The sequence below is a fragment of the Ovis aries genome, chromosome 6 (genome assembly GCF_016772045.2).
Source record: "Ovis aries strain OAR_USU_Benz2616 breed Rambouillet chromosome 6, ARS-UI_Ramb_v3.0, whole genome shotgun sequence".
Lineage (NCBI taxonomy): Eukaryota > Metazoa > Chordata > Mammalia > Artiodactyla > Bovidae > Ovis > Ovis aries.
In genome coordinates this window covers 26666763-26691874 of record NC_056059.1, presented here as the reverse complement: position 1 = coordinate 26691874, position 25112 = coordinate 26666763, and the positions used below count along the sequence as shown (strand labels likewise).

At 44.3% G+C, this 25112-nt stretch overlaps 1 protein-coding gene across 1 annotated transcript in view; it reads right to left on the bottom strand.

The window, feature by feature from the left end:
* Positions 1 to 1199: 1199 nt before the first annotated feature.
* TSPAN5 (tetraspanin 5) overlaps positions 1200 to 25112 on the bottom strand; it is a 187206-nt gene continuing 163293 nt past the window's right edge. Inside the window, exons 3-8 of the mRNA XM_004009684.5 lie at positions 19881 to 20027; positions 15300 to 15470; positions 12881 to 13006; positions 10332 to 10379; positions 10120 to 10236; positions 1200 to 7146 (exon numbers count right to left, since the gene is read on the bottom strand). Of these exons, the coding sequence (XP_004009733.1) occupies positions 7081 to 7146; positions 10120 to 10236; positions 10332 to 10379; positions 12881 to 13006; positions 15300 to 15470; positions 19881 to 20027 (675 nt within the window). The 3' untranslated portion in view covers positions 1200 to 7080. The remainder of the gene's footprint in view (positions 7147 to 10119; positions 10237 to 10331; positions 10380 to 12880; positions 13007 to 15299; positions 15471 to 19880; positions 20028 to 25112) is intronic.

The window sequence follows — 25112 nt, the reverse complement described above, 5'->3', positions numbered from 1 at the left end:
GCTTTCAGTTCAGTCGCTCAGTCGTGTCCGACTCTTTGCGACCCCATGAATCGCAGCACGCCAGGCTCCAGGTACTTTAGACCCAAGTAAATTAAGACCCACATCATATATGTGTATAAAGTTTGAGATGCCCTAGTGGCATATTCAAACCACCTGGAAGCTTTAAAACAGGGATGGGGAGGGGCTGCACGGGGGTTTGTTTAAAGGTCTTGGGTGATCCTAACGGTAACTAGAGCTGAGAACTACCATGGAACACACAAACTCCAACCTCTGCCAGCTTCAGGGCAATGTCCCCTCCTGCCACACGGCGAGCTCCATGCCAGCCCCCAGGTCATAGAAGTGTCAGAGGGATGGTGGAACTAGATGGAGGAAAAAGGTAGATTTCAGAACAGGGATAAAATATGGCACTTCCCACGGCCTGCAGAGCTCTAAGACTGTTTGACTTGCCAGTTTGCAAAGCTATGGTCCCTTCTTTAGAAGGCCTGGGGTGTTACCAAAAAACTCACTATTGCCTTCTACAAAATGCTTTGATAGACAAGTCTGATTTTTTAAAACAGATTTTTAAATTGTGAATCAGATGGCAGGGGAGTTGTAACTGCAGACACTGTCCAGCTTTACCCAAAATTCTACTTTGCATCAGTTACCTCCTCATTCAAACCCATCTCCACAATTACCTACCCAAGTCATTCAGCAAGTTTTTGAGTGCCCGACATGGGCCAGGGACTGGCCACAATTCCTGGACTCTCCGTACCTGAACTTCTCGTGGCTTATCCATGCTTTTCCCCTCTTCTGGAAGCTCCAGGGCCTCCCCACATCCCTAGCAGCACTCACCTCCTCATTCCTGCCCTGGAGTCTCTTCCTTCACTCTCCCTCAGGGGCCCGGGTCAGGCCTCTCTTCTTCCGCTGGGTCTGCTGCCATTAGCTTGCATTCCTCCCATCTCAGCAGCACTGCCTCGGTAAGCTCTTGGTGAAGTCTGTATTTTCCGCAAGTGTGGTTTTATTTTTTCAGTTTACCTTTCCTCAAAAATGCATGCAGAGTGCTTACAGCAAAGTGCCTGGAACACAGTAAACTTTCAGTGAATGTCACCTTCTATTTCAAGACTTGGAATAGCACACACACCTGTTAGCTGGCTTGCAGCAGGGGTTGGTGAATTAGTGGGCTGATGGGTCACAAAGTAACAAGACTAAAGAAAGCATTGTCCTGGACATCAACTGCTTTATTTATAAGACTTTAATCCATCTCACAAGTTGCATTTAAGATGGTTTACTTCAAAGAAACACATACAGCAGTGTGACCACTTTTAATCATCATGTAATAAAACATTGCTTATGTCTTAAATGTCCCACAAAACACATCAAAGCAATTTTCAAAGAGCTTAAAGCAAATACAGAGAGCAAGGCCCAAGTCAGGAAAGGCAGCAATAGATGTTCAGACTCTACTAGTTTCCTAGAAACTGCTGAAGCAAAATGCCACAAAGTAGATGGCTTAAACCATGGAGATTTATTGTCTCATAACTCTGGAGGCTAAAAGTCCAAAGTCAAGGTGTTGGCATGACTGGTTCCCTCTGCAGGCTCTGGGGAAGAATCAACTCCATGCCTCTCTCCTGGTTTCTGGTGACTTGTCACCCGTCTTTGGCATTTCTTGCCTTTCAGATGCATCGTCCAATCTCCGCCTTCACGTTCACATGGCATTCTCTTGCGTGCATCTGTGTCCAAATTTCCCATTTATATAAAGACAATAACCTATTGGAGTAGGAACCCACCCAGTATGACCTTATCTTCATTACATCTCCCACATGCTATTTCCAAATGAAGGTCACACTCTGAGGTCCTGAAGCTTAGGGCTTCACATGAATTTTTGGAAGACATGGTTCAATCTGTAACAAACTCCTAAAACACAAGGTATAGTCGGGAACACTCCACCAGACTTCACAGCCCTTAAAACCACCGTTGCAGATTCTCAGATCAAGGGGACCTCCACGTGGTGATCCACAGGGGAGCTTTCAGAGGAAATATTCATACAAGGAATGTCTAATCCTTGTTTCAGGAGTGTTGTTTGTTTTGAAGAGGAACTGAGATGCAGATCAGGACCCTGGGGGCCACAGAAATCCCCTGAGTGCCAGTGGGGGGGTGGGGGAAAGTATAAAAGTTCAGCTCACCTCTCCTCCTTGGTAGGCATTTCAACAGAGGCAGTGCTTCCTGCCCGCAGATTAGCACTTTCAGACCATCGCCACCCCATCTATAAACTCTGTCTGACTCTAGGCAGCAGGGCAGGGCCCAGCTTCAACCTGTACATATTGCTGCAGTGCCCCCAGAAAGTTTCAGCAGCAATATCAGGACTTAGATGGTGAAGGGAGCTTAACACCTGCTCCCCGACTTTCCAAAGTAAGCTCTGTCATTTTCACGAATGTCAAAGGAATAGAACACCTACCCACTCTCAGCAAGCTACATATGGCTGTACACCCTCAAGTTCTTCCAAAGAGCTAGTGCCTCTGAATAGAGTGCGGTCACTCTTCCAACTTGTCAGGAGTGCTTTTACCTGATCGCCACTAGAGGGCAGGCTATTAAAACGTTCCTTTCAAACTAGAGGTTCTGCAAAAGCAAAAGCTAGCTCAAGCTGACGACTGCACATTTAAAAGGCAGCTTTCTAGCTGGCCCTCTTGCACAGGAATTGCAACTACACAGTCAGTGAAGAGCAACAGCATGCAAACTGCTACCTTGTTTGTATGCTACAGTTTGCTTTTTGGAGTAGCTTTACAGAGTGAAGCCCAGGAACTAACCTGCTCTTCCTTCAGCTTTTTGGGAGTTCCTGGAAGTGAAGGGGTAAATTGCATGGCCAGGACAGGTCCTGAGGAGTTTGGTTTGGGTTAAAGGAAATCAAGATGGACTCACTCGAGCATCCCTCCCCTTGGAGGCCAAACTTACACAAGAACTACTCAGCATGAAAATCCCCCAAAGGAAGCTGTATTCAATTAACTATTCAATTAACTGTATAAGCTGTATCCCTTAACTAAGTCTTGAAAACTTTAATGTTATAAACTCTTTTGTTGCAAACTCTTCCAAAAAGAAAGGCTCAAGTTTACAGATGGCTTTGGTCCCTAAGCAGTCTGGCCTCCCTTCTCTGACCCCTGCCCCCAACCAGATACACCGGCTTTGTCTGTTGTCATGCCTAGACCTTATCATGTCACCACAATAAGGCCAAGATAGAGTATTTCCAAACACTGCATTTTCCTTCTCATTCAAAGCTTAGGCTTCCTCCTCCTCGGAAGGCATCACAAAGAAACAGCCCCCTGGCCTCCCTGGAGAGAGCTGGCCACCAACCCTGTTGGCCAGTGTTTATGGAGAGGTTCCCAGTCCTTCCTTGGAGGTCTCCACAGGATCTCCCTATAGGAGGAGGGCTTCGTGGAATAAATGATAAAGGAGCTGGGGAGGGCCTTGCCAGGTCCCTGGGTTAGGGGTTCTCACTGTTCAGCCCACCAGCTTCCCAGGGCTCCGGTCCAAGCCCGCCGGAAACAGGAAACTGTGGAATTAGTGCATCCATGCCTGCTCTCCCCCGACCCCCACCCCCGCCAACCAGCACGCACAAAGCCCGGAGGAGGAAGCGGGCTGCATAAGAAGAAAAAGCCAAGCAACACTTTTCAGCACCCCCTTGAGAAAAGGGTGGCAGGGACCTGGAGCAGGAAGAAAGCTGAAAGAGAAGGAGAGGTTTATTTTTTGTGAGGAAAAAAAAAAGGAGAAAGGACAAAGAAAGGCACTTCTTTTTCAAGTGCTTCATGACATGAAATTCTACTTTTGAATTCCTGCATTCATTAAAAAAAAAAACTGTATTAGATATTTGTAAATCACAGAAGGGAATGCTATTTGTGGGCAACTGGTCAAATGAGAGATAAAGACAAATCCAATAATCATCCTCCAATGTCTATCTCCCAAACTTGGAAGAAACTTCCTATAAATTCTAAGCTTTGTAGACAAAGCATCTTTTTTACTTCTGAGCTATGACATTTCTCCTTTGTTGGCCCAGAGTTTGCTCTGAACAAAGAGATCCAATTACCTCACATGTATACATAATTTCTACAGCACAGCTAAGAAAACTCAAGAAATATGAATTGGTTATCTCCAGTTACCCCTGATAAATTTCCTTATAGCCATAATAACAAAATAACATTGTCTCAAATATCCAGACAAGTGAGCTACACTGTATCTCAAACAAGTATGGGAACACAGCGTCAAGGTCTGAGAATACTGTATGAACTTTCAATTTTTATTTTATCTTTGAAAAAAGTCTTTAGTAGTGTGCAAGACAGAAGCCTTCTGCAGAGATAGTTCACAATGAAAGGACATTTATCAATACACTGATATTTTAATCTTAAAAACTCAGGTGGGTTTTTAAGAATCCTGCTCAAAGAGACTGCTAGAAATTATTTTCCCATAAAGAGCTTGTGAAGAGCTTATTAAGATTTACCTAGATCTATGGGTCCTAAATCTTATTGTGTGTTAAATTTTCATGGGAGTTTCTTAAAAAATATATAAGCTCTGACTCCCACTCCAGGATTGCTAGGGGCAAAGCCTGATCTGTATTCTGCCTGGTCCCCAGGTGATGGTGACCGCAGACAGTGATTTCGGAGACAGATTTCCTACATCCTCAGTTCTGCCCCATCTCTCATTAGTTTGTGTTCAGCAGCACAAAGGACCTTTCCTTCCCCAGACACAAAATGTTCCCTCTCTCTCTTTTCACTCTGAGAGAACCTGATCAGAGGGGTGCCTTGACAACTGTCTTTCCCAGACATGGAGCAACAGTTCACCTGGAAACTTGTCAAAAATGCACATTCTCAAGCTCCACCCAAGACCCACTAAATGAGAAATTCTGGGGATGTGGCAAACCCAGTAATCTGTGTGCTAACAAGCTTTCCAGGAGATTCCAATGCATGCTAATGTGTGATCACCACTGGATTAGAGAATTTCACAACCACAAGAGAGAATGAAGACAGATAGAACTCCATGTAAGGTAGAACCAAGTTTATTAATGACAGCCTTTATTATAACCACTCTCAAGTATATTAAAAAAAAAAGGGTGATTAATTAAAATTTAGAACTTGGACTTGCTGTTTGGCCTTTTACTGGATGTGCCAAAGGAAGGGAAGCTGGCCTGATTCTGAATCAACTGGTCAGGTGGAGTTCACTGGAGAATGAATGAGGTAACAAACAAGAGTGCCAACCAGAGGGCTCAAGTCTTCTCCAGGTTGGAATGACAATCAACATGGAATGACAACAATGGTGGGAACAGAGATGAAATAAAATTATCTCACAGCCAGAAGATGGAATGAACATCTCTTAACTACATTGAGACACAAAAACACACGTGCAGAGTCATACACACCTTCACTCTGGAGACTAGATTTTCAAAGCATTTTTGTCCTTTCGCTGAGCAGACGGACACGTTCATCAGCCACAGCGATGCAACATGGGGCCGCAATGGAAAACCTTGCTAAGTTTCCACAAGCTATGCTAGCTGGCTGCCCAGTTCTGTGTGGGCAAATGTGTCATCTCTGTGAGACATGCCTGCGGTTTTCCCACAGATTAAGATCTGCTCCCCGGGGTTGCTGACACCCTGGTAGACACCAGTTAGGATTAAACTCTGGGGGGCAAAACTCGTCCCCACCCCCCACCTGGAGAGGGGACAGGGCGAGCGGCAGTCTCTGCAAGTGTTTCCCACCTTATCACAGAACTCTCGGCCAATCAGCACTCCCCCTTGAGGCGGCTGTGCTTCGTTGCCATGCTGTTGGTGAGTCGGCTCTGAGGACAGAAGCTGCTCTGGTCTTGCACTCTGGGTTTGTTTTTGTTGTTGTTTCATAAAAACAAACAAAAACCAGAAGGAGAAAACCATCAGGAGTTTCTGACTCTGTCAACACCATTTCAGAACTGGGTTTAACTCCATTCCCAGAGAAAGAGGGAGCCTGCAGAAGAGGCCATGACGATCGATCGACATGGTTCAGACACTGAGGCCACAGACGCCCCTGTGACGCCCCGCTGGTCCCTTCCCAGACGGGGGGCGGGACACACCACTCCAGGCTGCAGACCCACGAAGTAAATCCTGACAGAAGAACATTTATAAAGGCTTGTAGGAATAGACGGCATGAAAAGGAGCTGGTGGATTCAGATTCACAGGTCATGCAGAGAGATTATATAAAAAATTAATATTCGAGCTGAGTAGAAAAAAACCCCTAAAATTTAAGAGAAACTGTATCATAGCTTTTGCTTCTGGAAGACAAAAAAAGGGGGGCCCACAACAAAACAAAACCCTAGAGTATGCCAGAGTTTCAAAAAAAAACCCCAAAACTAATTTGGAGGGCTGCAGCATTCACTACCTCTTCGTTAACCTCATTTTCTCCTTGGATTTCATTGATAAATAAAGCTCAGGCCTACTTACAGAAAAGATCTGTCCTGCTAGAATTCAGCATCGTGAAATGTTCCAAAGCCCCTGCTCAGCACGCAAGGAATACACAACTTCTACGAGGACACACGCCAGGAGAGACCAGAAGAGTCCACCCAAGCTCCTTGTCAAATGCAGTCACAAAATGGGAACCCAAAGGCAAGCTGTTCTCTTCCTGGGATGATGGTTGTTAACAGTTCCTTGAAACGTACAGTGAAGGGATGCTGAAAACACACCCCTCCCAGGTAAGGGGCTACCTGTCAGAAATAACACACTTCCTCAGGCCGTAGCACAGAAGACAGCCTTCCCATCACTGAAGCAGGAACAACGCTTCCACAAACTTAGTACATCTGGCTCCCCCACCCTTCCTTTTTTTTCATTTGGTAAGTATCCAACCTTCCAGAAATTCATGGCTACAGTAGAGATTCATGGCGCAAAGACTTTCATACTGGTTATTTTTTAATTCTGTCAGTGAGCAGCATTTCCCAGTTTTACCCCCCACCAAAACTAAGTTCTTGGCAGCTCCATCAGTTGGGATTGCGGGATGCCTCTGAGGTCAGAGTCCGTGCAGCATGGGTGTCAGGTGGGCGCACTGGAGGGTCAGGAAGGCTGGGTCTGTCCAGTGTCTGGAAGTGGCTGTGGCAGGCGCTTTACCAGCTAGCCCTGACAGCCTCGATATCACTCACCAGGTTCTGGGCCAGGCAGATTCCGAAGATCTGAGAAAGGGAGGGATGGCGTCAGATGGCGGAAAGTTTAGGCTTTTTCTTTCGGCTACTGAATCTCATTTTTTAAAATACAAATTTATTTAATTGGAGGTTAATTACTTTACAATATTGTATTGGTTTTGCCATACATCAACATGAATCCGCCACAGGTATACACCTGTTCCCCATCCTGAACTCCCCTCCCTCCTACCTCCCTGTACCATCCCTCTGGGTGGTACCAGCCCCAAGTATCCAGTATCATGCATCGAACCTGGACTGGCGATTCGTTTCTTATATGATATTATGCATGTTTCAATGCCATTCTCCCAAATCATCCCACCCTCTTCCTCTCCCACAGAGTCCAAAAGACTGTTCTATACATCTGTGTCTCTTTTACTGTCTCACATACAGGGTTATCATTGCCATCTTTCTAAATTCCATATATATGCGTTAGTATACTGTATTGGTGTTTTTCTTTCTGGCTTACTTCACTCTGTATAATTGGCTCCAGTTTCATCCACCTCATTAGAACGGATTCAAATGTATTCTTTTTAATGGCTGAGTAATACTCCATTGTGTATATGTACCACAGCTTTCTTATCCATTCATCTGCTGATGGACATCTAGGTTGCTTTCATGTCCTGGCTATTGTAAACAGTGCTGCGATGAACACTGGGGTACACGCGTCTCTTTCAATTCTGGTTTTCTCGGTGTGTATGCCCAGCAGTGGGATCAAAATTGAGATAGAATTCATATCCCACAGAATTCATCCTTTTAAAGTGTACAATGTAGTGATTCTCAGCACATTCATGAAAATGTGTGACCATCACCACACTATCTGAATCCAGAACACTTTCATTATCCCCCAAAGGAATTCTGTACCCTGGGACAGTCAGCCCACCATCCCCCTCATCCTGGCAGTCCTAGAAATCACTATTTTCTGTCTCTGTGGATCTGCTTATTTTGGACATATAAATAGAATCCTATAATACACAGCCTTTCTGTTGGTCTGCTTTCATGGAGTGAAACGTCTTCAAAGTTCATCCATGTTGCAACAGTAGCTTGATTCTTTTGATGGCTGAATAATATTCCATTATATGGACAAACTTCATTTTGTTTATCCATTCATCAGATGACGGACATGTGGATGGTTTCCACTTTTCGGCTATTGCAAATAATGCTGCTATGAACACCGATGTACAAGTTTTTGGGTAAACATGCTTTCAGTACTTTGGGGCACATACATACCTAGGAGCCGAATTGCTGAGTCATATGGTTACTCTAATTTTCTCATGAACTAGCAAGTTGTTTTCCAAAGATACTGTGTCCATTTCATTCCCTTTAGTGATGTTTGAGGGTTCCAATTTCTCTACATCCTAACCAGTTCTTATTAATGTCTGTCTTTATCATAGCCAACCTAATATGTGTGAAGTGGTATCTCATTGTGGTTCTGAATTTCTCTAATAATTAACGATGTCATTACAAAGAGCTAATGTGTATCTTCTTCAGAGTAATGTCTATTCAAATCCTTTGCTCACCTTTAAATTGGCTTTGTCTTTTTTTTTTTTTAATAGTTGAGTAGTTCTTTATATATTCTATACACAGGACCCTGAACAGATGCACTGATATGCAAAATTTTTTTCTCCCATTTTGTGGGCTTTCTTTTCACTTTCTTAATTGTATCCTTTTCAGCACAGAAGTTTTTAATTTTGATGAAGTCCAATTTATCCACTCTTTTTGGTTGCTTGTGCTTTTAGCATCCTATCTAAGAAAACACTTGTCTAATTCAAGATCACAAAGATTTACACCTATACTTTCTTCTAAAACTTTTATAGCTTTACCTTTTACATTTAGGTATTTGATCAGTTCTGAGTTAATTTTTATATGTGATTAGGGATCCAAATGTAGTCTTTTGTATAAACAACCCAGCACCATTTGCTGAAAAGACCATTCTTTCCCCATTGAATGGTCTTGGTTCTCTGGTCAAAAAAAGTCAGCTGACCATAGACTAGAGGTTTTTTTTTTAACTTTCAGTTCCATTCCACTAAACTATATGTCCAACCATACGCCAGTATACACTATCTTGATTACTGTAGCTCTGTCATAAGTTTTGAATTGGGAAGTATAAATTCTCCAATCTTGTGCTTTTTACGCATATACACCCGTGGTGGATTCATGTCAATGTATGGCAAAACCAATACGGTATTGTAAAGTAAAATAAAGTAAAAATAAAAAATTTTTTTTTAAAAAAGTGTGCTTTGTTATTCTGGGTCCCTTGAATTTCCACATGAATTGTAGGATCAGCTTGTCCCTTTCTGCTAATAAGCCAGTTGTCATTTTGGCAGAGGCTGCACTGAATCTTGTAGATCAACTTGGAGAGTATTGCCACCTTCACAATATTAAATCTTCCAATCTGTGACAATGGATGACGTTCCATTTATTCAGGTCTTCTTTAATTTCTTTCAATCATTGTGCCTCATTTGTGGCCCTCTCTGTTGAAAGTATCACATCTCCACAAAAAGAAAAGCCCAGTTCTTGGGGCTTCCCAGGAGGAAAAGTGGGTGCTCCCTTTCCTTCCCAGCACTTTGGAAAGATGATCCAGAGAGAGAAAGGAGCACAGAGTGTCTGAGAAACTCCAAAAAGCCTTAGCCTGGGCCACTGGGCAAGGCTCTCCATCTGACCATTCCTGTCTGATCAGCTGTCACAATGCCACATCACTAACCCCATGGAAACGCTGGAAAGCCAGTAGGCAATTAGTGACCCCAGCAATTTTTCCATCTTGTAAAGGAAGAACGGTTCCCTAAAGTCTTTCAGGATGGTAGCATCTAACATCACAGCCTTAACAAAATACAAACCAAATAGAGTTGAGGTGTGTTCCCCAGCCCTCTGAGGTGTCTTAACAACTGTGATGTGCAGGGACTAGAGCAAAGCCCCTGTCCTGGTGAGGGCTCCCCCAGGGCACCATCTCCGGGACAGCCACCTTACCTGCAGCAAGGCAATGCCTATGAAAATGCCAGCCACAATGGTTAGGTTGTCCTGCAACCACTTCTCAAACTGGGGCACACAGCCTTTCGTGTAGATTACGATCTGCTGATCAACTTCCTTCACAGAGGAAAGGAGAGCACAGCGTCACCACGCGAACTCAAAAGCTCCTCCAACACCCTTCATGCTAAGCGACAAGATGGGATTCCACTTACTGGTTTTTGCCTGGCATCATAGCCACACTGAGTGTTGATGACATCTTCCTGGTGGAGAAAAGAAAGAGAAAACTGAAACTCACTCTTGTCAGACAGAAAGTCCATCCACGGTCAGCAGAAGATCCCTGCTAAATGTTGGTTACAAAATGTTTATTTGGGCACACAGACGTCCCAGGCACCATGTTAAACACTTTCACACAAAATTCCATAGAATTATTATAACCATCCTCAGGAGGTATTAAATATTCCTTCCTTTCCAAATGAGGAAAACTGAGACTCAGGAAATATCGGAAAGACTAGCAATTCCATTATGTGGGAGTCTCTGAACTCAAAGTTGATAACCTTAAGAAGCTTATGGGTTTAGGGAACTGGAGACAGACAAAAACCACGGTTAAAAGTTTCTTCTAGTGACTTTCATAATGATTGTCTCCATTTATGCTCTCCAGTGGGGAATTCTATTTTTGAATCTATATACTAGTATACTTGCTTCTCTGGTGGCTCAGACAGTAAAGAATCTACCTGCAATGCAGGAGACCAAGGGTTGATCCCTGAGACAGGAAGATTCCCTGGAGAAGGGAATGTCAGCTCACTCCATTTTTCCAGGCTATTCTTGCCGGGAAAATTCCATGGACAGAGAAGCTTGGCGGGCTACAGTCCATGGGGTCACAAGTGTCAAACATGACCAAGTGTCTAAGATACAATACATACACTTGTGTATTGTTTAAACAGTTTTTCCACGAGAACAAGTAATTCTGATAATTAAAAGCAATGCCCTGACCACACGTGTGTGGATAGGCGCTCCGACACCTCACAGGCCTGAGAAGAGATGTGGGTCCTGCTGTTTCAGGCTTGTTTATGCGTCTCCTCGGCAGGGCATGCGGTGGATTTTACTAGCTTAGCATTTATGGAATGAGACATCTCGTCCCAAAGGATCTGCAATTGAAAGGTGGGGGTGGCATCTTCTGAGAATCTTCAGAATTCTGCTGGAATATTCACTCAGGGCAGAGGCAGGAGACAGACAGAGTGCAGCTGTGCCTGCTGCCTGGGCGGGCGGGCGCCCTGGGCTCTGTGCTGGGTGCGCTGTTGCCTCCCAGTCCTCCCAGGGGAAAGGAGAAGTGAGCTGGTGAGGAAGGCTGGCTTTCCAGGGGAGGGTCCAGAGCGCAGTCCTCATCGATTCTCAGTCTCCTTCAGACAAAGAGAACAGCCCAGGCTGAGCCTAGGGAAGTTCTCCTTTGCTACCTGAGACCACTGTCCCTTTCTCTCTCTTTTTTCATTTTTTAAATTGAAGGATAGTTGATTTACAATGTTATATTAGCTTCAGGGGCATAGCATAATAATTCAGTGTTTTTACAGATGAACAATGGCCCCTTTTAAAGAGCCCCGCACCACCCACCTTGCAGGGGAGAACCAGCCACTGAAATCAGCACTCATGTGGCCCTGTCCCTTGTAGGGAAGGGTGGGTCTGGGGGAAGACACCGGGGGGTTGACCGGTCAGAGAGAGGCTGAGGAGCAAGGAAAGGCCAAGGGCACCTTCTCTCTCACATTTACTGTTCTAACCTTCAATTCTGGCTTTTATATACAGCTGGGGAGCTGCACTTTAAGCCATACTATGTATCAGACTTCCCTGATGGCTCAGACAAAAGAATCTGCCTGCAATGAGGGAGGTCTGGGTTCAATCCCTGGGCTGGGAAGATCTCCTGGGGAAGGGAATGGCAACCCACTCCAGTATCCTTGCGTGGAGAATTCCATGGATCGAGGAGCCTGGGGGGCTACAGTCCATGGGGTTGCAGAGTCTGACTAGACTGAGTCACATTCACTATACCAGACAAATAATTTGACTCAAAATACAATCAAACCCACAGTAAAGAGGGTGGCTTGTGGACAGGTTTTATAATTTTTCCTAAAATACAAACTGCAGTGACTGTCACCGTTCTGGCCAAGAGTGTGGGCAGCCACAGTCTTCCTGCAGTGGTCTCGTGCTCGCTTGTCTCAGACTCCTCTCCTATTCCTAGGACTGCTTCAGAGCTGAGTCAGCAAGAAAAGGGTTACTAACCCCAAGCAACGCAGTGCTTCCGTACAAGCCCATCCTTCTCGTGAGGAAGGAATACAGGCAATATGGGCAGCTGCCTGAGTTTAGGCTCGGCCCCATTGCTCGCCAGCAGTGCGAACCTGGGAAAGCTACTTAAACTCCATGGGCCTTGATTTCACCTGAAAAGGGAAGATAATGGTAGTATCTGCCAGCGGGAAAGTTCCAAAGTGAAATGAGCCAACACGCACACAGGCTTAGAACAGGAACCAGCATGCACCGCTAAATTAATGTTGGGCATGAGTTGAACACGACTGAGCAACTAACACAGATATATATATATATATATATATAGGATTACTCCTATTGAGATGATCTGAGCTCTAACGCCCCACCCCCTGCAAGAGGAGCTACAATTAGGAATAGGTGGGTAAGAAGAGGTTTCCAGAAAAAAAAGAAACCGCTCATCCCATACACACTGTCGGTGTGACGCGCGGCCAGCAGGTTTCTGGCAGTCACTTACCGCGGGGTCTTTAGTACAGCAGGAGAAGGGCACGCCGCATCGCTCTCGACTTGCATTGGAATCTGTGCAATTGAAGTAAATATTTAGGTTCCAATCATCAGCTCCAAAAGCCCCACAGCACTGCCACTAGAGCAAACAGGAGAGAATTAGAACATCTCAACTTGGCAGCGACCAGGTGCCTACGCTCCACCTGGCAGAATGACCCACACCCAGCTTCTGCCAGCTCTAACCTTCTCTCTGGCCCAGAATTTTACTTTTAAACCAAGATGAACCTAAAGGGCCACCGTAAAAGCTTCTGAGTTAAGGCTGAAGGTGTGTAGTATAAGTCTGTGCTGGTGATGACCAAAAAAGCCACAGGACCCATGGTGGGAGGTGGAGGAAGGGCAGGGAAGGATTGTACAAGCAGGGCCCAGTCAGAGCAAAGTCTGTTTGGTTCAAGTCCATGAAGGAACACTCTAGAAGGACAGCAAGCAGCAGCAGTGTCTGAAGGAGGCAACTGGGGTTGTGGTAGGAGATCCATGGGTTTACTTCTTTTAAAAATTTCCATCTCTACACAGTTTTTATCTATTTTACTGAGATAGAATCGACATACAATAAAACGCACATATTTAAAGTGTATAACTTGGTACGTTTTCACATACTTATACATCATAAAAGCATCATTGCAAGCAAGATAGTGAACATATCCATTACCACCCCCCAAGTTTGAAAGGCATACTTTTTCTTCTGCATCTGTTTCTATTCTGAATTTTTAAAAACAAGAGCATGGATTTAGATTTTCAACCTAAAAACTGCAATCAGTTAAAATATAATAAAACAAGCTGTTAAATTCAGTGAGTCTTAAGGCTAGATTCCAGGGAGGCTCCATCAAAAGTCCCTCTGACACTCCCCCATGCTGGCCCAGTTCGACTTCTCTGAGTTAAATAAACATCAAGCCTTGACCATCGTAAGGGTTTCAAGATCAATAGCTACTTCAAAGTATTAAAATCCAAGAGAGAAAAGTGAAATCACATGAAATAACAGAATTCCAATATAAAGCAGACAGCATTTCAAGAGAACGTGTATCCGCATGTTCTTCCAGCTCATTGGATCCTCCGAAGGCTTGGGTTGTACATCTCCAGTTGGCCTACAAAGCTCCATCAGATCTGTCATGCAAACTAGTCAGCAATAATACTTGGCAAGGTGTGAGCTTGCATCCATTATGACCCAACAAAACAGTCAAGTCTGCTGAGGAAATGAATCAGGGCTTAATTTCACACCTGAGGGACAGCAGGCTCCGGGACAGTCATTGCATCATAAAACAAAACCAGCACAATTCAGCTCACTTCTGAGTGCCTATCAGGGCAGGGGGCCTCCCCCACGGCAAGCGCCAACACAGCCCTCTCCTCCCTTTATCAAAGGGATCCAGCTCACTCTGGAAAACCAGCCAGCCAAGAGACGACCACTGGCCCACCGAGTTTCTGTCTGGCCTCCAGTTCCACCACATACACGACACATACATGAATGTCAATGGACACAGCTGATCAGGTCTGCTCTGCCTATCTAGCTTTTCAGTGCATGCAGGTAAAGGCTGTCAGTTTGCAGGACAATAACACCTGAAGCCTAATATAAACCCGTGTACCTCTTATTAGTGTCAGAATGTCCCCATGAGTTTAACAGTGGCTACTATTATTTCCATTTTACTCTTAGGGAAACAGCTCAAGGTCCTTTTAGCCCAAGGTCCCTTAGCTGATGCGATTTTGGCACTTGCTGTGTGTCTTCTGGTTCCCTGTTTATACCATGTTGCATTTTGAGTGGAACAGGGCACCTGCCGTCTCATTTGCACCACAGAGGCCACCGTCTCACAGACACGTTGAGAAACTAGAATGGGAGGCAGCTCTACTCTATAGATTACTCACTCGTGACAAGTCACCAAGGCTTAGAAGTTTCTCAGTTTTCAGTTTCAGGTATTCGGATAGGCATAATTTTAGGAACTTGGTGGATAAATATTCTATCGCTAAGTACATTATTATGAGATATGAAGCATGGGGAATGACCAGGAAGGGGACCAAGAATAGAAAAAATCCACATTTAACCTCCCCTCCGCCAAAAGAGAGGGTAAACCTATAGCAAAACAAGAGTCTTCAAATGTTGACAGGAGTGAGCACCCTTGATGATAGCCTCTTTGCCTAAGAGTTTTCTTCCTTGTTCTTAGTAGAAACTGAATAAGTGAAAAATCAGACATTTCCCATTAGAATACAAATCATGTAAGTTATACAGCAAGTTAGAAAACAAGCGAACAAATGAAAAAAAAAAAAAAACATGCAGAAGAGTCAGAGGTAGGTTGCAACTGGCAGACGCAGAAGCCAGGAGGAACATTCATTGGGTTCATCCTTCCAAGAAGGCTTTCAACCTGAAAATAAGCCACATTTAAACTTACATATTCCTGGGTGAAGTCTATGAGGTTCTGCAAATCTATGTCATCCCTGTATGCTCTGATGTTGTTGTTTATAAAGAAATACAGCTGGTCTTTGATCCAGTCTTTGAAAACAAATGCCAGAACCCCAGCAGTGAGCTCCAGGAAGAAAATAATTCCCAGGAACACAGAAAACTAAAACAAAAGACACAGAGAGAACAGTTATAAGTGCTATTTTTGGTCATATATAGTTAAATGGTTTCTTCTAAAAAGGTTTGTAATTATACTGGGTTATTACCCATGCCCAAAGCAGATAACCTTCAATTTCTTAAGATTCATTAATAGAGTATTGCACTCCAAAAAAGAATTTCTAAAAATCATTTCATAATCACATTTTAGGGGCTCTGGTGTTCCATTTTGGTAATTAACCAACAAAGCCCATAAGCAAACATGGATAATAGGAATTTCTCATTAGACCCACATTAACGCCTAATGAGTTTCTCCTGATTAATGCACTTGTCAGACGCTTGAACAATGACCTGCCCCTACCTCTGGTAAGCTTTTGTAATGTTGAAAGATAAATTATCCCAATTTTTTAAAGACTGTCTGTCATTTGCTACTGTGGCCTTGATTCTGGATGCAATATATTCCTTTTCTGGATTCAGGACACCATTTTTTTAATTCCCCTTTGCACCTGCTACTAGGGTAAAAGAGGAGATGTGTTCATCTTAGATGAAGAGCTCAAAGAGGAAGTTGGTGGGGAGTAGGGGGTCGGGAGGAGGTAAGCTGTGACACGAACAAAATTTCCCATCATGAAAATAAAATGAAACCACTGGCTTGAGCACTTTCTTGGGAATGCGAGCCATGCCAGCCTTCCCTTGTGCAGCACCAGGCTCGTGATATTTTAAATAACATCAACACACAGCCAGAGGAAGACTTCTGGCTGACGTAGACAATAAGAATTTAAGAGGAAGGCTGGAGACCACAGGATACACGGTCATTGCCCATAAATCTGGAGAAATTTCCCTTTCATCTAAAACACCCAGAAGTGCCTCATCTTAGTCATATCTAAATCCCGCTCACGCCCATGCTTCTTTCCGCCTCCTCCCACCCCCACATTCTCACCCTTTGCAAACTATTTCACTCAAACGGATTATGAGAAATGAAGCTGTAAAGGACCAGAGGGTAAACTTCTGGTGACAAGGAAAGAGAGGGTAACACTGGGGCCACCCGTTCTGCTGGGCTCCTGCCACTCACTGAGTGGCTAAGGGGCAAAGGTGCAAAAGCTGCCGCTGTCTCTGCATTCAGCGAGCAGACAGCAAGGCGCTCAGGAGAGGAAAACACACTGGCTAGGGGTGCAAAGAAAGTGTCGTAATTTGCTTACAAAAATTAAAAAAAAAATGCTTTTTTAAATTTAACAAATATCTACTGAATGGCCCCCGAGAGCGCAGGCCCTGGCCTGGGTGGGTCTTGCAGAGTCAAGGGCAGGTAGGACCACAGCCCTGCCCCCAAAGAGCCCACAGTCTTCTGTGATTGGGGTTGGGGGTCGCAGAGGACCGTGGGGCCAGGTCTTTCCACATTAGACAGTGTTTATCCAAAATGCTTGGAGGAGGGGCAAGAGGGAGGGGATGGAGGGTTTCGAAGGAAGAAAGAAGGGCCTGCCAAAGTCTAAGACCCCACGGTTTAGGCCACAGTTCTAGGCCTTCTAGCTCAGCCCCTCAGGTTCCACAGAGCTCCTGGCTATCGGTCCTTGGTGAGTTCACCAGAAAAGGAATCTAAACAGCTCTTAACAGTCGTCAGTAGTACCAATAATTTCAAAGTAAGCTTTCCTCAATCTAGAAAAAAGAGAGGAAAAAAATCCTATCACTTTTTCACACAGTGCCTACCCCACCACATAGAACGACTCCCTCCTTTATCAGGGAGTACTCTACACATGTAAATATAACAGATAACACACTATAGGAATGAGAAAAACCATAGCTGGTGCACAGGTGTGTACAGGCAAACCAGAGGCCATGCAAAGGTATTAATCAGATGTCTGTCCTTGCTCCATCATAGAGGTAAGCTCACTTTCCAGTCACTCTGGTATGTTTTCCCATAATGAATCATATTGTACATAATCAGAAATTGAGTCCAAATAAAATTCTCAAGTATTTGGCAGAAATCTGCCTCCCTCAGATGCCGTGAGCTAATTTCCCCCATTTCCTATGGGGCAGAGACTGACGCACAGGCTTCATCTCAGGGCCTCAGTCAACCAGGAAGCTCCACTCCCAGCTCCTGGATTTCCCTCAGCAGTTCTCTTAGCCTTCTGGCATCCAACCTTTGAGGCTGTTTGGAGCTGTGTTGATATTTACTTCCTACTTCTGTCACAGCTCCCGCTCAAAGCATATTCTAGGCCAGTTTTGATTGTACTAAGTGGAGAGAGAGGGCATTTAAAATATTCTCCAAGTCTTAAAAAAAAAAAAAAACAAGAAACTACACAATTCTTTTCATTTTCAATGTGGGACTTCGTAAATTAAGATGCTAATCTAGAGAAATGTATGTATTTCTGTCTGTTCAGTTAACTCTAGTATCTTCAACTACAAAAATCATCACATCTACTAAAGATACGACCCTTATAAACTAAACCATATGCAAGTAAATCACATTAAAGGGGAAAAGATAAACACTGATAAAACAGTGGCCAGCAGTAAGTATGATCTGAGGCCACTGAGGCTATAGAAAAGCTGAGTGAGGTGAGCTCAAACATTTAGAATTATCTCATGTCAAGAAGACTGGTGGGTTGGTAGGTCACAATCAGGGACAAAACTCTCCTGAGGACTCCAGATATCAAGACTAGGTGGGGAATAAAGTGTGTGTGTGTAAAACTATTTGCAACATGTGGTTGTGCTGTGATTAGTCGCTCAGTTCACGTCTGACTGTCTGTGACCCCATGGGTTGTAGCCCGCCAGGTCCTTCTGTCCACAGGGATTCTCCAGCCAAGAATACTAGAGTGGGTTGCCATTTCCTTCTCCAGTGGATCTTCCCAACCCAGGGATTGAACCCAGCTCTCTCACATTGCAGGAATAGTCTTTACTTGCAACACAGACCTACATATTAAGAACAGAGAACCAAGCGCTCATTAAATTGTACACAGGACCAAGCAATCCTTGCTTTTCCCTGTTAGCATGAGTTATATGAACTTTCAAGTTAAACAGCTTCCAGAACCTTGTCTGAGGCAGAGGCGCGGAAATTCAAAAAGAGTTAGCCTGGGGGCACAGATGATGAAACTGAGTCTGCTTTTCTTAGGGAAATTCAAGAAAAGATGCCAGAGGCGACGTGGTGAAAGTGCTAAGATGGGAGTCTCAGGCAGCATGGCTGTTGGGACCAGCTCCAGCTGATGCTCTTGTTTTAGGTGAGCATGTCCCTAGACGATGCTGCGTCAGCAGATGGAGCGGAGGAGCCAGGGACAGCGGCTGGAACACCAGTGCAGATCTCTCCAAGTCCCACGGTCTCCCCTCATCATGGAAAGGTGGTTTTTTGTTTTTTGTTTTTTTTTTTTAATTTAAATTCATTTTTCTGTTCTTGAAGAGGAATATGGATGCTGTTGTGCCATAAGACAGACACCCACCAGAATGCCAAGCTCCGGATAGACAGGTACACTCCTGACCACTGACTACACCTACCAAACTGACTTCAGAGACACACAGGGAAGCACATACCATTTTGATCTCCTATGGAAGAAATCTCCAAAGGAAGAGGTTTTTTCTTTTCATTCTTGACTTTTAATACTTATCTACCCCTGAGTCAAACTCCTCCAAAAATATTCATGCGAACAGATCACACCAAATATCCTATAAGCGATTGAAAAATTATGCTGGTCACACAAAGGCGGCCCTTGCACTAGCAGAGAACACAGGAAGTGTGCGTTTACTGTTTCTCTATAGTCACCAGAACCTACTGTTTAACAGATTTAATCTGGACAGGTCACAACCACTGTGTTTATGTCTGGCTTCTCTGAACCGACCACCTGAAAGTCAGTCAGCTTTCTACTGACTATGCGCTTAAAAGAGGGGGCAAAAATCACCCAAAAGAAGAAAACTAGATACGTATACAGGCCTACTTTAGTCCTAAAGCTACTTTCGGGGCTGGACTGCAAACTTGTGATATCTATGTACAAAACCTCCATGGTGGTGCTGATGTTACTAAGGAGCCACGGGTAGAGGGAGCTTCCCAGGTGGTGCTAGTGATAAAGAACCCACCCACCAATGCAAGAGACATAAGAGACATGGGTTCAACCTCTGGGTCCAGAAAATCCCCTGGAGAAGGGCATGGCAACCCACTCACAGTATTCTTGCCTAGAGAATCCCATGGACAGAGGAGCCTGGAGGCTACAGTCCACAGGGTTGCGAAGAGTCAAACACAGCTTAGTAACTTAGCACGCAGGCACACGGATAGAGGAGGGTGGTGCTGGGTATCCAAAGTGCTCTCCTAAAAGAGAAGCATTACCCAGGCCACAGTATTCCCAGTGCCTTTGGTTGTGGCTCACTCCTGCCTCGACAGGGTGTCCTCCTGATGTGAGATGAGGGTCTGGCTCTCGGTGTGTAAGTGGAGTATGATACTTACAAACTTGAGAAGGAAAGTGTTTTCTCGCAGAGCTCCAATGCACCCAGCAAATCCCAGGATGAACATCACTCCTCCCACCACGAGGAAGAGCCAAACCGGGTCAAAGCCGCCGAGGTCGGTGATGGAAGAGATGTTGGACAGAACTCCCTGTTGGACAGACACACAACAGGGCATCAGGAGGCAGGGTCAGTTTTCCAGTATGAAAAAATGATTGCCGTGGTCTCTCTCTGCCCCACCCCAGGAAAACCTTCACAGGGGATCTGATCACATCACATCACGTCAAGAAACACTACAAAATAGAGAAAAGAAAAGAAAAAGAGAAGAAAAACTACTTTCTTTCCAAGGTCTAGATGGGTTCATATTTTTGATAAAACTATATAAAGCGAAGACATGATCCCAAGAAACTGTCACCAGACCCTGTATGGAAAAGATACGGTTGTTACCTTTGCTTTCCGTATCTCCAAATACAAGTGGTCTTGAGTAAAAGCCAGATGTGTAGGAAAAACACCTTTCAACACCCAAAAGGAGTCACCCTTAAAGCCCCGGGGCATGCAGCTGCCAGACCAGAGCCAGCTCCGAGCCCTTGGCATTTCTCAGGAAAATAAGGGTAGAGCTGCAGTCTTAAAGCTAACATGGCAGCCAGCCCCAGCCCCAAGACTCTAAAAGTTTTCCAGGGAAAAACTCATCTCAGGCCTACCCTTGAACTTTCAGGAGATCCCATCAAGCTCATATCCCCAAAGCCCACTTGAGTGATTTGTACTGATAGGCTGCCCATGTTGAGTTACTAGGGTATTTCCTTACTCCCCCTTTTTTAAGGACTGGGATTTAAATGACTTACAAATCAGAGGTTATTCCCCAGCTTGCAACCTGTTTATTCTCCTGCCAAAAGAACCCAGAGTAATTTCATGTCTCCACAAATAATACCACTTCTTTACTGAAGTCTTTTATTCCTTAAGTGTGATATCATATCAAATACCACCCAGAATCTATGTTAGAAATTATACGAGATTTTTTTTCTTTATAATGGAAGGTATATATTTAATATTCATTCTTATAGAGGCCAGCTACTGTTATTTTGAAACTGTGGAAGTCTATGAGTCTTAAATATCCAATATCATCAATATTTTTTTCTTATTAAATTTGTTTTGAGCTCTCAAAATACCCCCAGAGTACCATGATATAGTTTGCTATAAAGCCTTTAAAATTAAACAATTTGTTTTCAAAGCATTCCCAACAACCTGGAAGAATAGGAAGCAATCATCTCCCTTTATACTTGAAGAAAATGGAAACAGAGAGGTCTGGTGGCTTGCTGAAGGTCTCACAGCTACTGATTTTTTTAGAACCAGAACAGGATACCTACTTCAATAATCCTTGTCTACCAAATGGAAGCTATGTATTTGCTTCCCAGCACTTCTCAGTCAGCACTAATCAACACTGGAGTTTAGGGTTTTGATGTTTTAACCCATTTTAAAGTTGCAGCAACGTTGAACAAGAGAATTTGTAAGGTTTTTGTTTCTTGGGGGGGGGGGGGGGGGCAGGGATCACCTTAAGGACAATAATAGAATGTAATAATAGTACACATGAGGCATAAAGGACTCTTCCAATGTTCAATTAAACCTTATGAAAAAGGCCAGAGTTTAAATAAAGTCTCAAATGAAGGGCTGAGAGATTATTAAACACTTAGGAATGTAGGGTGTATTCACTAATGTCTGGGGTGACATCATACAAGGCAACCACACCCTTCATGAAACTGCATAGACCAATGGTTTGATCCAATCTTGTGTTTCTTAGAGTTCCAAGTTCTGACCTGTGAGTACTCCACAGGGAAAAAGGAAAACACAGAAATACCATAACCAATTGTCCACCCACACAAACGATGCGGAGAGGGGAAAAAAACTGCTGAGAAGTCAGACAAAATCTAAGTGACAGTAAGTGGTGTGGGTCACGCAATGGGGAGAAATCAACCTCTCCCCTCAAAATGCCTACGAACGTAAGTGTTAATACTTCAGGTCCTGATGTTTCAGACCCACTCAGCCAGGAGAGGAGAGGGCTTTGGGGCTATGTGATAACATTCTTACACTTTATAAAGTCAACTTAATTATGGGAGAAGTAGATTCAATTTACCTGGCACCAAGACTAGAAGAGACAGGAAGAGATGTCAGTTCCAGCATAAAGAGACCTTTCTAATGCCAGCAGGTCTCCAGTCATGGGTTGGAGAAGGCTGGCTGAGAAACGAGAGCTTCCCTTCATGGGGGTGTTTCCCCTCATGGGGGAGTCAAAGCTGGGAACCTCCGTCAGTAGGACTCCAGGAGGGATTCTCAAGTGAAGGGGAAATAGGGACTTACTGACCTTTAGGTTCCTTCCAACTTTAAGACCATTCTATGATTTCATCCATGTTTAATGGGCTTGTTGTTTGTGATTCACACTAGAGTCTGAGCAAAGATCAGATTGTTCCCAAACTCTCTTTGGTGATCCATGGCTGTTCACAAAGAGCTCCGTGGATAACAAGGACAGTTATCTGGGGAATTCGGCAAAACAAGCAACCCAACACACACATATACACATACACACACCTGGGCCTGAAATACCAAGACATTCCCTCCCTTAAAGGCAAAAAAAAAGTGTGATCCCAACTGTCAGTGGATTCCTGGGGCACTGTCCTCTCTGGGTTTAATTTGGAATATGAGAATCTGGCTTCTCAGACAAACTCATTTCCATACTTTTAGATTCCCCAGCCTGCAGGGGCAGTTTTAATTGAGAGGCCTTCAACTGTTTCCATGGAAACAACAATCATTTGGGGCCCAAGCTGGACTGCAGATCCTACTCATTTAATCCTACATTGTGGCCAAAGACAGGGCTGGAGCCAGATACTGAGAGCATGGAGGAAATAAAATTCTGCAAAGGACAGAAAAGAGGACCAAGAACTTTATTTTCAATGAATTCCAGGTAGTTATCTGCTGGAAACTGACTCAAATCTTAAACACAAAGTGCGGCAGTCAACGCCCAGTTTTCTTTTCCTTAGGATTAGGATGGCTTACCTGAATGGAGACAAGTAAAAAAGACTTTTCCACCTGTGCAATGCCTCCAAATAGTCACTAAAGAGCAGTCGCACCGCTCCTAACGACACAGAGCGACCGAAGGGGAGCTGATCTTAATCGTGGCCACAAAGGCCGAGGATTACAGAAATGATGGGCCGCGGGCAGCTCAGCCTCCCGCTGTCTTAAAGACGGGGTCTTTCCCTGGACTTTTTGATTGTGTTAAGCTCAATTTGACAAATGAGGAAGAAGTGCTAGAACATGCCAGCTGAAGAATAATTATAATTCAAGCTTGTAGTTAACAAGCCGCCGGAAGGGAAAAAAAAAAAAAATCTAAGATTACAGTTAAGTCAGCCAAGGGATTTAAAATAGACATTCAGATTCGTGGTAAGTCCTCAGGAATGTGGAAGCCCGCCGGCAGCAGACACCTAGGCTTCGAGGAACCTAGAAGAGGGCACCGCCCTGTTCTTCTGGGAACAGGGCCTCCTCCTCCTTGTAAAGGTTCACTCTTCCCAAACCCACTCCATGAGCTACTCAAGAGTTCTCTGGGTGAGAGAAAGCCTGAAATTCCCCTTTCTCAACCCCAGGATTTAGAATAAATATCTGTCTCTAGTGGCTGAAGCTATAAAAGGTTCAACTCTGGAGCCCCGTGCTGTGTGTTTTTCACTTTGCAGAGAAAGTCAGTCTGCAGCGAGAAACGGGTAATGAGAGTAGGGAGAGAAATCCTGCTGCTATTCGATCCTGGCCTGACCATGAGTTCTGCAAGTCACTCAGGATCCTTAGACTCCATGACTGCACAAACGGGTTCTATCTGGAGCCGATTTGTACCTGAGGAGCTCCACACAACAAAACAAAGCACTGAAAACACTGTGCTTTATCGCTGCATGTATGGCTACATACACAGACACACACACACACACAAGCACCACCAAAACTAAGGCTCTCTGGAGCAGCATGGAAACATACACACTAACATGCATAAAATAGATAGCCAGTGGGAATTTGCTGTATGATGCAGGGAACTCAAACTGGGGCTCTTGACAGCCTAGAGGGACAGGATGGGGTAGGAGGTGGGAGGGAGGTTCAAGAGGAAGGGGACATAGGTATACCTATGGTTGGCTAGTTCAAGTTGATGTTTGGCAGAAACCAACACAGTATTATAATTATCCTTCAATTTAAAAAAAAAAAAGGAAAAAAAAAAGAAATAAAATTTATACATTTGAATTTTTATTAAAAAAAAACACAAAAACTAAAGCTTCCAATTTACACTGGAAAAAAGTGTTGGGGGTGGAGTGAGGAACAGACGGGAGGTGGGATGGGAAGGTGTTAGATTTAAGGATACCTTTCCTCAGCTAGTTGATATTTCCAGTCCACACAGCAACTGAGTCAGTGTAAATAGTCTCATTCATGTTGACTCACTATCAAGTCAGCATCATTTATGAAACAAGCAGTTATGGAAGGAACGTTTAGGTTTTGTCTATGTCACCGACAATCCGGACATGATTTCAGCTCTAGTTCTCCATATTGACTTGAGTGTTCCGTCCTTGGGTTCAAATAACAACTTTTTAAAACTCAAACTTATTGAAAAAAATAAACTGATACAAAATGTTACCTGGCCGCCCTCCTTTGCACCCCAGACTACTGCTGATGTGAGAACACCACACACAGCCTGCATGTGCACCCCACTAGGAAGTCCACCTCTTCCTCCTGTGTGTATCCTGCAGCAAAGCCCTGGGAGTCAAAGACATCAAGGGCACTAGATTTTGTGTGTAAGCTCAGAAAATATCCTCTGAAGTGGGATCTAATTGGCATAAGGATAAATGGGTGAGAAGCAGAGTAGTTGTCTGCATGTACTTGCTCCTTTAGTCATTTGTGATGGCTGATGTGAAGGTGAAAATCTGAACAGCAGCGGCAAAGACAGGAAAGGAAAGAGGCAGAATGAGAGAGAAAGCCAGAGACCAAGACTGCAGGTCACAAGAAGAATATATTCAAATACCGCAGTCTCAAGAATATAGACGGATTCCCTATATACATATTCTTTGTTAATACACTGCATGCATGCTAAGTCACTTCAGTCATGTCAGACTCTTTGCAAATCTCTGTCCAAGGGATTCTCCAGGCAAGAATACTGGAGTGTGGTGCCAAGTCCTCCTCCAGGGAATCTTGCCAACCCAGAGACTGAACCCCTCTCTCTTAC